Here is a 14,500-nt window from a genome sequence, read left to right on the forward strand (position 1 = left end):
ACAACCCGTAGAGCAAAATAATATAAATATATATATATATATATATCTTCAATGCAAATATAACTAAAATAAAACGGAAGGGTCGAAAAAGCGCCTGTCATCTTCTTTCAGTTAAAAAAACATGTAATGTATTGAGGTAATACTCTATAAAATAGTGTACAAATGATTGGCAATGTGTAAAACCTATGCTTAATGGAGCGCGATGAAAGGACTATAAATGTTCCTCTAATCGGTTGATATGAGAAGAGAGATTAATCGAATTTGCTGACGTGTGTATTGAATATAACATTCGGAAGCCATTTGTGCATGATATTGTTTCTTATTCAACGTTACGTGAGTTTTCACCTATCATCTACCAAGAAAAGCAGACAAACAAAGCGTTGATTTAGAGTTGCGCATATGGCAACTTGACAAGGAGAGACGGAAATCACGGTGTTGCACATTCGCCGACCATAACTCCGTGAACATTAACTTCCTCCATTTACTTTGTAGCCCTAGTTTTTCTGCTATAATATTGTATTTATATAATATAGAGCCTTTTTTATGTATATTTTATAATTAACTAAGAGATATACTTTATGTAAATAGAGGAAGTAATTGTCGACTATGTCGTATTTCAATATTTAAATGTTTCAAGAAAAGAACTAACTAAATGCTTTTAGTCAAATTAATAATTTTGTGTTTCAGTTGTCCATACTTCTTAAATACTATAATATGACATATTATATGTATACATTCAATTCTTATCCATTGTATGTACGTATAAATATGCATTGTACGTCTCGAGGAAAAAAAATTGAAAATTAAAAATGTTTTCAAGTTTGTTCATAACTCTTGAAAAAAATATAAAAAAAGAAAACTTTTTTTTTAATAAAATACACAAGATAAAAAGAGGAAGACATATGCAAACAATATTTTACCTATGCAAAATATCTGCAAGGATCTGCTTATGCATATGATTGTCATTTGCCTCAAGAAAGAAAGTCAGATTCATATACAATACAAATCGCATGTTGGCAGATATTTTTGAATTCAATGTTGTTGAACTTTAAGCTATCACGATGCGAATTTCGCACGCGGGTTTATTTCCTGAACTCGCCCAGGCGACTTTTTGTACTAACGTACGTAAAGCAAGACTCCATACGGATAATATAAGCGATGAGGTGCAGGGAAAGTGCCAAGCTATTATAGCGCGGGCTATATAAGGCTCAGACTAGAAAACGTAGCGGTTCAGTTAGTGGTCATACGCCACGCTAAAAACATACGCGAACTCGAGAATGAATATCAAGGTAAGTTAGTGCAAAAAGTGGATGAAATTAAAGATCAGATCTCGGATGAATATCATATATCTTGGCTTGGAATTCATGTAATATATCGATAAAATTTCTTTTGGCTGCAAATTGCAAAAAGATATTTATAGTTCTCTCGATAAAAAAAAATAAATTAATGTTTATTATTATATAATTAGCTGTTGAAGCATAAATATATACATATTTGACGCGTGACTTCAGATTGCCATCATTTTGGTGGCAGTGGCCACTCAAGTAATATGCTCGAAGGAGTCGAGCGAGGCGAGTGACAGGAATTCGCAGAAGGTCGAGGCGGAACCAACGGACAAGAAGACGGAGAAACGCGGTCTCGTCCACAGTTTTGGTGATCTGGGCGGCGGTGGAGTCGATCTGCACGGCGGCGGAGGCGACGGGGGTGGCTACGATCATCACGAGCACGTGAAGACAGTGACGGTTGTGAAGAAAGTGCCGGTACCGTACGAAGTAACGAAGCACGTGCCTTACCTGGTGGAGAAGCACGTGCCGTACGAGGTGAAGGTAGGCGTGCCGCAACCCTACACCGTCGAGAAGCACGTGCCTTACCCGGTGAAGGTGTTCGTCAAGGTGCCGGTACCGGTGCCGCAACCGTACACCGTCGAGAAGAAGGTGCCGTACGAGGTGAAGGTACCCGTGGACAAGCCTTACGAGGTCAAGGTATACGTGCCGCAGCCCTACACCGTCGAGAAGCATATACCGGTGCCGGTAAAGGTGCCGGTACCCCAACCGTACACCGTCGAGAAACACGTGCCCTTCCCGGTGAAGGTAAAGGTGCCGGTACCACAACCGTACGCGGTGGAGAAACCAGTGCCCTACGAGGTGAAGGTGCCCGTGGACAAACCGTATCCAGTCCACGTGCCAAAACCGTATCCGGTAACCGTTGAAAAACCGTATCCGGTGCCGGTCGAGAAGCCGGTACCGTACGAGGTAAAGGTGCCCGTCGACAAGCCCTATCCGGTCTCGGTGCCGAAACCGTATCCGGTGCCGGTAAAGGTGCCAGTGCCGCAACCCTATCACGTGCACAAACCGTATCCGGTGCCGGTAGAGAAGCCGGTCCCGGTGCCGATCAAGGTGCCGGTAGACAAACCGTACATTGTCGAGAAGGAGGTAGCGGTTCCGGTCGAGAAGGAAGTACCGGTACCGGTTAAAGTTCCGGTCGCCGTACCGGTGCACATACCGAAGCACGAGGACTATGGCGGCGGCGGCGGCGGCGGTGGTGATTATGGTAGTTACGGTGGTTACGGAGGAGGCGACTGGAGGAGGCTACGATTTTGGTCACTCCGGTGGTTATTAATCGCTTCACGGCTGATCTTCGGTGACAATGAAGCGAACATGAGACGAGGGGCCTTCTCATTTTCTCTCTCTCGATGTGATCGCGCGCTATTTCGGTATCTTTTCGCTGGACCGTTTTAGGAAATCTCTTGTGGGGAAGATCTCAGCAATAAAAATTTTAGTCGCTTAAATAAAAATTTTTATCCCGCAATTTGTCGTACGGAGAGCAATATGACAATTACACGCGATTAACGGGGGGATGACCTATTAGGTGTAAAGATTGACGAGTTTATCGATTTTATTTTATTTTTCTATTATATTATATTATATTCTCGAAAAATGCATCACTGTAGCGATTATTTCGGTCGAAATATTCTTAGGCTACATGTTACGATGAGATATGGGTGAATCGATTATTCCATCGACACTTTTCGCGGCAATTAATGGATTGACACATATCTTCTTCTCTCTCTGAAAAGTCTAGACGAATGTTCCAGGTATATATTTTTGAGTTTAAAAAAAAACACGGGAAAGTACGTGTAAAAGTTTCAACGAACATTATTCGCAATGTTCGCGGCGATCCGTTATGTTCGTAGCTGTGAAGTATGTTTACCATACTGAGAAATGTTGTACTTAAGTTAAGTGAAGAATGTATTGTGAAAAGAGTATCTTTTTATATGAAAGATTTAATAAACGCTCTTGCGCCTATTACACCTTACTTTTCTTAATCCCCATAGATCTAAGATCCCAAAAGATGATTTTTCTTACTTAAAAAAAGAAAGAAAATGAGATAAGACACAGATAAATAGAATGATACGTTGGTGCGTAAATTCATACACCGAAACATGCTGCGCTCATCTAGCGTGATATACATCAACGTCGAGATTTACTTTCTAGAGAGAATTTTGTTGACCGCTAAGCGAACGCGAGTTTCACTCTTCTAAATTAAATTCACCGTTCTATTGTCGGCGGAGAAAAAAATGTTTCAATTTCGCCTAAGATATTCGAACAATTAAAAAAAAATATTCTCACGGAGTCCAAAACGTACAATTAAAAAAAAATCGCATTTAAATTACAAGAATTCTTCCGCGTTCGCTTTCCGGTCTAATGAACACGGTAAAAGCGCGTAATATTATTGATATTATTCTCTCTCAAGGGAGAAAGAGAGCGTCACGTCTTCTCGTTCCTTTTTTTTTAACCAACAAAAAATATATATATATTATACGCGCAAATAAAAAGGAAGCGGGTGTCCTGACTGACGCGCGAGACAGAAGCTACATGGACTTCCTCGTAGAACACTTTCGATTCTTGAGAGAATTTTAATTCCCGTGCCTCCCGGTCGCTTATTAAGATACACGCGTCCTGCGTTCAGGAAAGCATTACTTTCTCCATCGAGGCACCCGTGTCCGCCGCGTATACACGTGTAAACGTCATATTTCCAACGCGGATATCTAAGCATACGTATGTATGTATCCCACAGATTTCTATCGCCACTCCTTTCACCAAGTCGATTTATTGCGATTAAAAATTGATTCACGGAATTCGGGAGTTATTTTACGCAATACTCGAACGCGGAAAACACTCGCTGTACACTGAACAAAAATTTGTTAACTTGACTAAACCTTTCAACAACTAAATTACTATTTTGTTAATTAAATATATTAGTATTTAAGTCAAATATATATGTTTTGTTACACAGAGAGAATTTTGTCTTAGAATTTAAATCGTGGGATATGATATATTGGAAGAATTTTATAAAAGTTTCTCTGATTAATATTTACAATAAAAAATTAATATCTACCAGAATAAAATATAAAATGTGTTCGATTAATTTTACTATATACATAGTAAAATTTATATATTAATATTTTTATTGTATATAGTAAATATTAATCAGAAAATCTCTTATAAAATTTTTCCAATACCATATTGTCCCACGATTATCGTGATTGTCAAGGTAAATTCTAAACAAAAATTATTTCCGTGTAGATTTAATATTATATTTAATTGAAATATTTTTATATGTACACAAAATAATATTTAGTTGAAAGGTTTAGTCAAGTTAAAACATTTTTTTTTCAGTTTACAAAGCGAGAGTTCTCTCGCAGACGATATTAAATTAATATTCAATTATAGTCTTAAATGAATATCTGTATGAAAATAAAATTTGTCTTAATTCATTTAATTCGATCACGAGATATATTCGTCTCTGTACAGACAGAGAGAAGAGGGATAATAAATTTATTATATATAATAAAATATTTGACGAGAAATTAGGTCGAGTTACATTAACGAACAAATTTCCTATTTCGTTATACAGGATGGACAGCTGGCTTTACTTTTTCCTATCGATATTATCAGGCGCGGAGTAATTGAAACTCACGCGCAATTAAATAGAAATAAAGATTAAAATGTCCGTGGTAGATCATATTCTATACTGGACTTTTACAAAAAAAAAAAAAAATCCGGTGAATGTTCCATCGTTTCTTAGACTCTCGTTTAGCCGTCAATAAAATCTGACTTCCGCGTCCGTTTAGACGTGGTAAAAAATTACAACAAATTACATGTAGTATTATCAAACATGAAGAGAAATCGATAATGATGCAATACTACAGAAAACTGTCATAAAATACGTATGTATATTCCCGTCCCCTCGTTATATTGCAATTTCTAATATCGGATGTACTTAGATATAGTGCATTATTAGAATGTAACATAAAAAACAGTCTAACGACAGGATTAGTCGGTGCTCGGTAAAATTATATATGTATATACGGTACCATAAAACTCACTGCTTCTGGACCTATCCTAACGATCTATCATAGCATGCTTATATTTTATAGTACCCGAAGAGTTAGATGAAATTCGTCTTTTATCGCAAATGCAGTTGCAACACTTGTAATGTCATCTGTCATAAGTACATTAGTTTGCATAAAGATATATTATTATTTATTATTAAATATCGCAAAACTAAGTCAATTAGCGAACATTAAGTTAATAAATGTAATGTGTGTGTGTATGGATAAATTGTGTGTATTAGCCCGCAACATAAGGAGAGACCGAGTATGTTGGGCTAACGACCGGGGCTCTCCGTGAAAGTGAAAAAAATGACGACGATTCTGCGATGCGTGAATTATAGCTCCGCGTGCACTCAGGTATCAGGCTCCTTCTCCTACGTCGAGATGCTATGTGCACTTCCGGTTTTCTATCGGCGCTCTATGGATAATAAGGAAGAAAGTTTGTGTTGCGCGCTGCTACTGTCTCGCTCATATTTCTGTTCTAACGGAAGTATATATGCGTCGCGTCTCATTTCCGGATGAGTCTGCATAATCATTGTTTCGTAATCGTCTTGCACGTTAACTGTCGCGAAGCACGTGAATTATTGTATCCGAATATACATATATATTTTCATTTAATAGTTTTCTTCCCAAATGTAATATTTTATATATCAGCTGGTTATTATTTCAAAATAAATCAATTTTTCATCAACAAGCACAAGCTTGCGCTTCAAAGAGTTAAATTTTAAACTTGTATTGCATTTCAACAGAAATGCTAATTATATTCGAATGATATATTTTGCTCTTTATTGGTTCAAAAGAACCAAAAAGAGAAAAGAAGATGACGATTTTCTCGCAAAATAGCAGATTACACAGCGCGAATTTTCTCTTAGAATTTACCCTGAAAATCATGATAATCGTGGGACAATATTGAAAGAATTTTATAAGAATCTCTTTGATTAATATTTACTACAATAAAAGATATTGATATATCTACCACAATAAAATATCAAAAATATGTTTAACTAGTTTTGCTATGTACATATTAATATTTTTTATTGTGATCAGAGAAACTCTTGATATTATGTCTCATGATTACCACGATTTTTAGGATAAATTTTACGAGAAAGTGTATCAATCGCGTGAACTCGAAATTTCTTCGCGCCATTATCTACTTTGACGTTTCAACCCCGTTCCACGTTTTGTTCGCGGAAAGCTTGCGTAGAGTAGAATTCTCTTATCCACATCATCGCTGCGGCGAGAGTGTCAGTAGCGAGACTGTGAAGCGAAGGCAATTATCGTAGTGCGAAACTTGAACGTGGCAGCGCGCTTCGAGGATGACGAGCTCGATGTGTGGGAGTGAGTGTTTGGCGTCTGATACGACGGGTCAGGTCCCTGGGGATTCTCAGAGACTCAAACGGGACTATCCCGCTACTCCCTCTCGTTGCAGTTAATTACCAACCAGTCCTTCTCGGCCGCGCTTGAATCGACCTCTCTTCCTCTCACTCCGTTTACCTTAGTCCCTTAGTCTTCCTCGAACCCATATCGCTTCCACCAAGCGATTTACCCTCAATAATCCACGACCGTGCCGTCTCGTGCGCGTATTGTTCTGGGATTCATTTTTGCGAAACCATTTTCGCGAAATCGAGCATTAAACCGTGTTACGCGAACAAAAATCTCTCGATATTTTTTTTATATCATTACACATTGTTAAAGAAAAAAAAATTTTTAAGGTATATTTTTAAAGCACTTTTCAATTACACGGAATTTACTCTTAAAATAAATCCTGAAAATCATGGTAATCGTGGAACAATATATTATGGGAAGAATTTTATAAGTTTCTCTGATGAATATTTATCACAATAAAAATAATATTATGTACATAGTAAAATAAATCGAACATATGTTATAATTTATTCTAGTAAATATTAATATTTTTTATTGTGATAAATATTAATCAGAGAAACTTATAAAATTCTTCCAATACCATATTGTCTCATGATTTTCAGGGTAAATTTTCAAAGAGAATTCTCTCTGTGTATGAACGTAATAATAGAATTCTCCTTATTAAATATTGTATTAGTATACTGTTATAAACTCTCATTTTCAAATCGTAATAAAAATTTCTACCAATTATTGTTATATTAGACTTTCTCCGCTTAAGCGTGTTCAAGAGATACACATCTTATACAAAGTATTCTTCAACGCAATGAAAAGAACCGTATTTTTTTATGCGATTCGATTCGTGCAACATGCCTATGCGTGCCAGGCATAGCACGACAAAAATGTATACAATTTCAGCAGCGTTGCAGAAATATACATACACATTTTAAGAGTTACGTGCAATCAATAGGCGACAGGGAAACCCACCTCCCCGTGGGAATCCAAGCGAGCAAATCGTAGCGGGATTGAACGCTTGAAATGGAATAATATCCAATAATCTGGCAGCCGAGAGAACGGGATAAAAAGGGACATTTTATCGGGGCATCGCAGCATCCAACCCAAGCGGTATCCGACCATTTCCGCCAAGCCATTTCGCCTCGTTCTCGGCTAGCCGGCAAAATTAATTATTGATTTCGGATACGCGCATTCAGTCGCGCCGGACGGCTTTTAATCGAAAACGAGCCATCCGTCGCGCACTCATTTCCGACCGCTAGGAATTTAACGAATCGATCTGGACCTATCCGCTGCGTTAAACCATCACTATCGCTCGCAGCAAAAAGGTATCTCCCGTTTCAATTTTTTTTCAATGTTACTTTTCAAGATACACAATAACGTCAAATTAAAAACCACTGATCTTATATCAGCGAATCATTCCATAAAAAAGAACGCAGTATTATATCGAATATAAACATCAATTTTGAATGTTTAAACAAATGACTTCAAATTAAAATTAATTCCATAAAATGAGACGCAGTAGCATTATATCAAATATAAATATCAATTTTGAATGCTTTATTAACATATGACTATTAAAACTAAAATTCATTCATTTAAACTTTATGGAAAAATTCACAGATAATGGAATATATTAAAATAATATGAAAACAGTACATACAGGACTGGAGAACAAACATATGGAGCATAGGAGTATCTGGAGAGAGAAATTGGAGCTTCTTCTTGATTATCCTTTGAGGGAAGTAGAAGGCTGAGGTATTGGAGTGATAAAGGAGTTACCGGTTGTTGGTTTTGTCACATCTTCCTCCGATGTAACACTGAAGTCTAACAACTAAATCGAATAAACATAACGTTACTAAACCGAAAAACAAATACGTATAATTATATATACATACACATATATGTAACATTTTCAAAATGTATATTTGTAAAAAACAAAAATTAAATTTCATTTTTATGCTAAAGTTAAATTTTTTTAGATGAAAAGGATATTAGGAATATATGAAAGGAGTCGCAGATTCAATGTAGAGAAGATTATAAATTCATTATATGTTGGCAAATGCTTTACTTCTGTAAATGCATGTATGTATTTGTCAAAAGTGAATATATGTTGAATTTATAGAAGAGACATAAATTATTTTTAACAGCATATGCTTTACTCCTGTATGCTTATTCTTTATTATGCATATTAAATCCTGCTTAACTTTTTGTTCTATTTTTAATTTTATATATTTAATACTATTTTATCATCTTTAGAAAGAAAATATTAAAGAAAAAAAATATATATATACATGTACGTATCTGAGTGTTCTTTTTCTAATATTTTCTTTCTAAAGAAGAATGCAAGTATTAAATATGTAGAAGCAAAGCATTTGCCTATAAATAAAGATATAATTTACAATTATACTGCTCTGTGTGAGAAATCCATTCTCTCCATGATTCAATAAAGTGTGAAAATCGTTTATAATAATAATTCATATATAATTTAAGCAATATCTTTAATCACCTCTTGTAATTCTGCTTTAGTAAACATATGAAACAATTGTCCAGGCGTCATTGTCATCACTTCAATATTGGTATCGTTCAGTTTTTCTTCCATCACTTGCTTTAATATTGTTAGCGCAGCTTTTAATGCTTCCTTGAGTGTCATAGACTGTAAAAGAGTGATATTTAGTTAAAATAAAGATAAAAATTCTACAGTATTTAAATTGATTCAATAGTAAGACAAATTACCTTATGATACACTTCTTGAAGATTTTGTTGAGCTCCTTCACTACCAGATCCTATTGCTTTCGCATCAAACTGAACAAAAGTCCCAGATGGATCCATATGATACAATTGTGGACCTTTCTCATCAATCCCAGCAAATAACATTGCTACGCCAAATGGTCTAGACATGGCAGTGCCATCATCATCGCTATCTCCAAACTGGATAGCTAGATTAGATACTGCTTGAGCAGTCGATTCTACTGTCATTCTTTCGTTGTAGACAAACCAATGATTCTGGCATTCAACTCGAGCTCTATCGATCATTGTCCGTGAGTCAGCCATTAGACCAGATGCTGCGCATCCTATATGTTTATCAATTTCTACAATTTTTTCTACAGTTGTTGGCTCCATTAAAGAAGAAGTAATGCGTTTTTCCACTCCTAGAACAACTCCTTCCGTTGTTGCAATTCCAATGGCAGTAGAGCCGAGTTTTATGGCTTCTATGGCATATTCTACTTGAAATAATCTTCCTTCCGGGGAGAAGGTATTCACTCCACGATCGTACTCCGAACGTGTTAGAAACATCTTGAAAAAAAAAATTAATGTTAGATATACAGATAATACAAAATTCTATCTTATATCTATATAAATACTTGGGCCAATATTCTCAAATCACTTTTATCAGTAAAAGAGCTTTTATCAATAAAAGTAAGTTGAAAACATGGGCCTATAACTTTAAATTAAATTATATTCAGCTATTTATATAATCTTTTAAACTGTTAAAAAAGTAGTGAAAATTTAGATCTATAATTTTTGCGACAAACACTTAATATAACATACAATTTGAGGTTGAGCATGATTACAACTGATAAATATATTCACTAAAGCTATAAAATTGCGGAAACATTTGTTAATACAATTATGATATCGGATGAAACGTACAGATATTGGTAGAAAGAATGAAAATTTGAACTAACAGTACAAGCTGAAGTTGGTTATGAATGACATAGCAAAACGAAATTGAGCGTTCTTCCGTTCTTATAACTTAATCACCACAAATACAATATTAAACGTATCATATTTTGAGAAACTAAATTATAATCTTACTTTGCTTCGCTTCTCTCGCAAACGGACGTAAATAATAAGTAAAACGCCGACTTGTCACAAACGCCAGTCACGAAAAGTTGCCGAGTGTTTAATGCAATGGCGACAAATGGGGGGGAGAGCACAATGCAATGGCGTAATCGTAAGTGGACCTTGGGGCGGATTTTCAACAAAAGTGTATAGCTAGTTCTCAACTCGCACGATGATTGGTTGGCGCTGCAAGAACGAACCAATCATACGCAACCAAATATTCATTTATGACACGGTCGGGAAGACGCTACAAATGCTTCAGATGCTTCGAAATATTTCAAGTGTCACTCGTGTACATGCATAACCTTCGTCCAAGAAATAAATAAATAGTGGCGATTTTATATTAACAAAAATGACGACACATATTAGTTCGCAAAAATTGAGAATAATTATAAAGGAAGAAGATTGGGATCAATTATTAGAATATGTAAAACCAAAGTATTTTGTCAGACAAGAGTCAGAGTATGTATGAAATGATAAACAATTTATAGAAAATTATGTAAAAATTGTAATATATATATAACAAATGTAAATAATAATTGTTATATGTGTATATATATATATATATATATGTTTTAGGATGTTACCTGATGCAAGTATTTTAGCACAGATATGTCAGATACTTGTGACTGAAACCACTCTGGATAAGATTAAAATTTTATGCTTGAAATGTCTGGGTAATTCTTGCCTCGACACTTACAAATACAAACGACACACGTTGGAAAATATAGAATCCGATGAATACGAGAAAAATTTGTATAACGAATTAGCTAAGAGTAATTTGTGCGAGCACACACACAAGCAGGATTGCGACTATCCGCATGAATCTCATTTTCCTTATGATGGAGTTATAAAATGGACTATAAATTATATTAAAACTCATAATAAATCTACAGAGAGAGACTACTTGACTGACAGTGAATCTTTAGATATCTTTAGGCTCAGCATTCAATTTTTATGTAATTTGTTTACATATGCATGTCCAAGTATAGCATCCCCAAACAATGATGCGCTGAGATATTTAGACTGTGATAATTTAAAACAAGCTATTCTGTAAGTAAGTTTATACATATAATTACATATAAATGTTCAGTATTTTTACATATTATATATAAATATTTTTCAAATATAATGTATAATAATTTATTTTAATTATTTCTAGGAATAGCATGCAATTTGAACACAGACCCCTAGTCAGTGCAGCATGCATATATGTACACAATGCGCTGAAAGAATTACATTACACTTATTTTGCAAATAATGAAAAAGCTCTATATTTGCACTTATTAAAACCTATTAAAGGAGGTTTTACATCTGCAAAGGATGCGTTCTTACGCCTGTTACATCACTCAAATGGATTTGAAAATGTATACAATAGTATGGCCATGAGTGAAAAATTGGATTTACTTGAAATCATTTACAATGAACTTTGGGAGTCTTGGCAATCTGATCACTGTATAGTTCTCACAGATGATCAGGCTGAGTTTCTAGCACTAACATTTTGTAAGAATAGTGATCTCATTTTAAAAACTGTAGACACGTATGTGGACAGCGTAAACCCTACAGAAATTATTCTTATTCTTAACATTTTGGGACTTCTTACTACATGGTACAAGTTTTCAAGAAATGCAAGGCCTTTGCTTATTAATTGCAAATGTAAGTATATAAATTTTTGGTACAAAATAATCAGAAATCTAAAAATCTATGATTTATTTATAGATCTCTTGATGTCTTTACACATGTTGGGAAAGGAAGGAAATAATTATTTTACTCCAATAACGAATTTAAGTCAAGTGGCACCAAATTCTCAAGAAGAAACAACTGTTGTAAATTCAATAATACATAATGAAGCAACAATAGTAAAGTGCGATCTGCAAGATCATCCTGCATATGGCTTTAAAGCAGGACTAATACAAGTTATAGCAAATATGGTACACAAGAATAAAATGTGTCAAGATCTTGTAAGTATAATTACATAAAACTTTTTTTTTAAATATTAAATTTTACAAGAATTTTTGTATAAATGAAATTTCATAAAATGTATTGATGTCGATAAAGAACATTCCTAATCTTAAAATTTAAATTAACAAATCATGACTTAAATTAAATTAATTAAGCACTTGATTCGAGTGAACCATTTAAAAATTGAAATTGCATAATGAAAAAACAAGTATTTTGAGATGTCTAATAAATTTTGTTTATATAAAATTATAATATATTATTAATATATATGTAAAGTAAACTTTAAAATAATATATATTACAATACAGCTGATCAACTGTACTATACATTGCTTGTATGTGTGCACACACATACATGTGTAATGATCAATTATTTTCCCGTATAAAGAACTTTGATAGTTGCAAAATATAAATTTGGCTTTTGTTATGCGCTGTATGACGGTACAGGAAATCGATATTTCTCTCTCGCTGATTACAATCACGTATGTGGATGATATAGAATATCTCACGAACAAAAGATCCACATCCTGTCGCGTCAGACAAAACAAAATTAAGTATCCCGTCCAACTGAGAGATGCGGCAAAATGATCGAAATCTGATATTCCAATGAGTCTACGAGTTTAGCAAATCCGCAACAGATGACAAAGTCGCGTCGCATGTATATCGACAGATAAATTAATTATGATGTTAATTTTTTGCCTTTGATCTCATCTCAATTATAATAAATTATACTCATCATTAGTCATTTTCAGAAATATTTAGTGATACATTATTGCATTATTCATTATTCACAGTTATACAAGGACAAAAATAAAAATAAAACTATGACGATGTAATATATGTATATATGTGTGTGTGATTTCAGTTTCGCGAAATAGACGGAATTCCATTACTCTTGGATTGTTGTAATATAGACGCGAGGAATCCACGTAAGTTTAATTTTTTATTAAGATTTTATGACTTGTGTGTTTGCGCTAATCTCCGATAATTTCTACACAGTTATATTGCAATGGGTCATTTTCGCTGTGAGAAATCTATGTGAAGGAAATCCCGAGAATCAAAATGTCATACGAAATTGCAAAATGGAAGGAGTGCCGAATAATTCCTTGCTGGAAACGATGGGCTTGACTTTGCACGAGGATCCGGATGGGAATTCGATTCGAATCGCTCCTTTACGGCGCGCTTAGAAATATTTTTAATTACTTCCCGAGCTCGCGATCAGTGAGCTGGAGATAATTAATATACCCGACACTTATTAAATTATTATTCGCCATAACTTGTTTGTATATCTAAGATATCGTGATCAATTGGAAATATATTTTGTTATATCATTCGAATTACAATGTATACAATCTCTACCATTAGACGAAATATGATATCGTGTTATACAGAGAGATATTTTATCCACGCTCGAGTGATTTATGATATAATAAAAGTTACTACGAGTTCACGGTCTATTAGCAATTGCGAATGTGTAAGTGTATATACTGTCGTCGATTTTAATTGCAACTCGAAGTGAAATTTATTTACTCTAAATAATGAATCCTTCATTAAGATTTCTTTTAATGTATATAATATGATAATTTAATCACTTTTAGAAAACATTTTTCCATAAATATAGAGACCGCGCGAGATAAAGTAAATCTCTCTTTCTCTCTCTTCGCTCTCTTACGAAATCGCTCGAAATAAAGATGTCGAGAATTCATTTGCATTTATAAGAGTTATAGAACCTTTAATTACTCTGTCAGGAAACGTATACATATATTTTAATAATTTTATTAATTAATACGCATGTCATATATATAAATTCTCTCCCTCGCCTTCGCAATTCAAGACGATAATTTCTCACCGCGTCGTGGCTGTTTCTCAACGCGAACAATTTTACGATGAGGAACGATATGACGTCGTCCCCGGTAATAAGGTG

General features: G+C 34.6%; 4 protein-coding genes across 4 annotated transcripts in view; 2 read left to right on the forward strand and 2 right to left on the reverse strand.

The window, feature by feature from the left end:
- Positions 1–8,497, reverse strand: part of Poxn (paired box pox-neuro) — a 75,657-nt gene extending 67,160 nt beyond the window's left edge. Inside the window, exon 1 of the mRNA XM_029321360.2 lies at positions 8,433–8,497. The gene's annotated coding sequence lies outside the window, so the exon portion shown is untranslated. The remainder of the gene's footprint in view (positions 1–8,432) is intronic.
- On the forward strand, positions 1,012–2,690 carry Vajk4 (chitin-binding protein vajk4). Its single transcript, XM_029321362.2, is given in 3 exon segments — positions 1,012–1,289; positions 1,512–2,575; positions 2,577–2,690. Coding segments are annotated over 3 exon segments (1,119 nt in total). The 5' UTR covers positions 1,012–1,277; the 3' UTR covers positions 2,620–2,690.
- Prosalpha5 (proteasome alpha5 subunit) lies at positions 8,309–10,705 on the reverse strand. The gene is made up of 4 exons (XM_085482234.1): positions 10,589–10,705; positions 9,506–10,066; positions 9,279–9,425; positions 8,309–8,603 (listed from the first exon to the last, which is right to left on the reverse strand). The coding sequence occupies exons 2-4, from the start codon at positions 10,064–10,066 to the stop codon at positions 8,499–8,501; spliced, it is 813 nt and encodes a 270-aa protein (XP_085338360.1). The 5' UTR covers positions 10,589–10,705; the 3' UTR covers positions 8,309–8,498.
- A 163-nt stretch (positions 10,706–10,868) lies between these two features.
- On the forward strand, positions 10,869–13,913 carry LOC114945241 (ataxin-10). The gene is made up of 6 exons (XM_029321357.2): positions 10,869–11,077; positions 11,195–11,668; positions 11,778–12,271; positions 12,335–12,576; positions 13,442–13,505; positions 13,576–13,913. The coding sequence occupies exons 1-6, from the start codon at positions 10,968–10,970 to the stop codon at positions 13,761–13,763; spliced, it is 1,572 nt and encodes a 523-aa protein (XP_029177190.2). The 5' UTR covers positions 10,869–10,967; the 3' UTR covers positions 13,764–13,913.
- Positions 13,914–14,500: the final 587 nt, after the last annotated feature.

This window comes from Nylanderia fulva, unplaced genomic scaffold (genome assembly GCF_048542155.1).
Source record: "Nylanderia fulva isolate GAGA-0341 unplaced genomic scaffold, ASM4854215v1 Scaffold2, whole genome shotgun sequence".
Taxonomy (NCBI): Eukaryota; Metazoa; Arthropoda; class Insecta; order Hymenoptera; family Formicidae; genus Nylanderia; species Nylanderia fulva.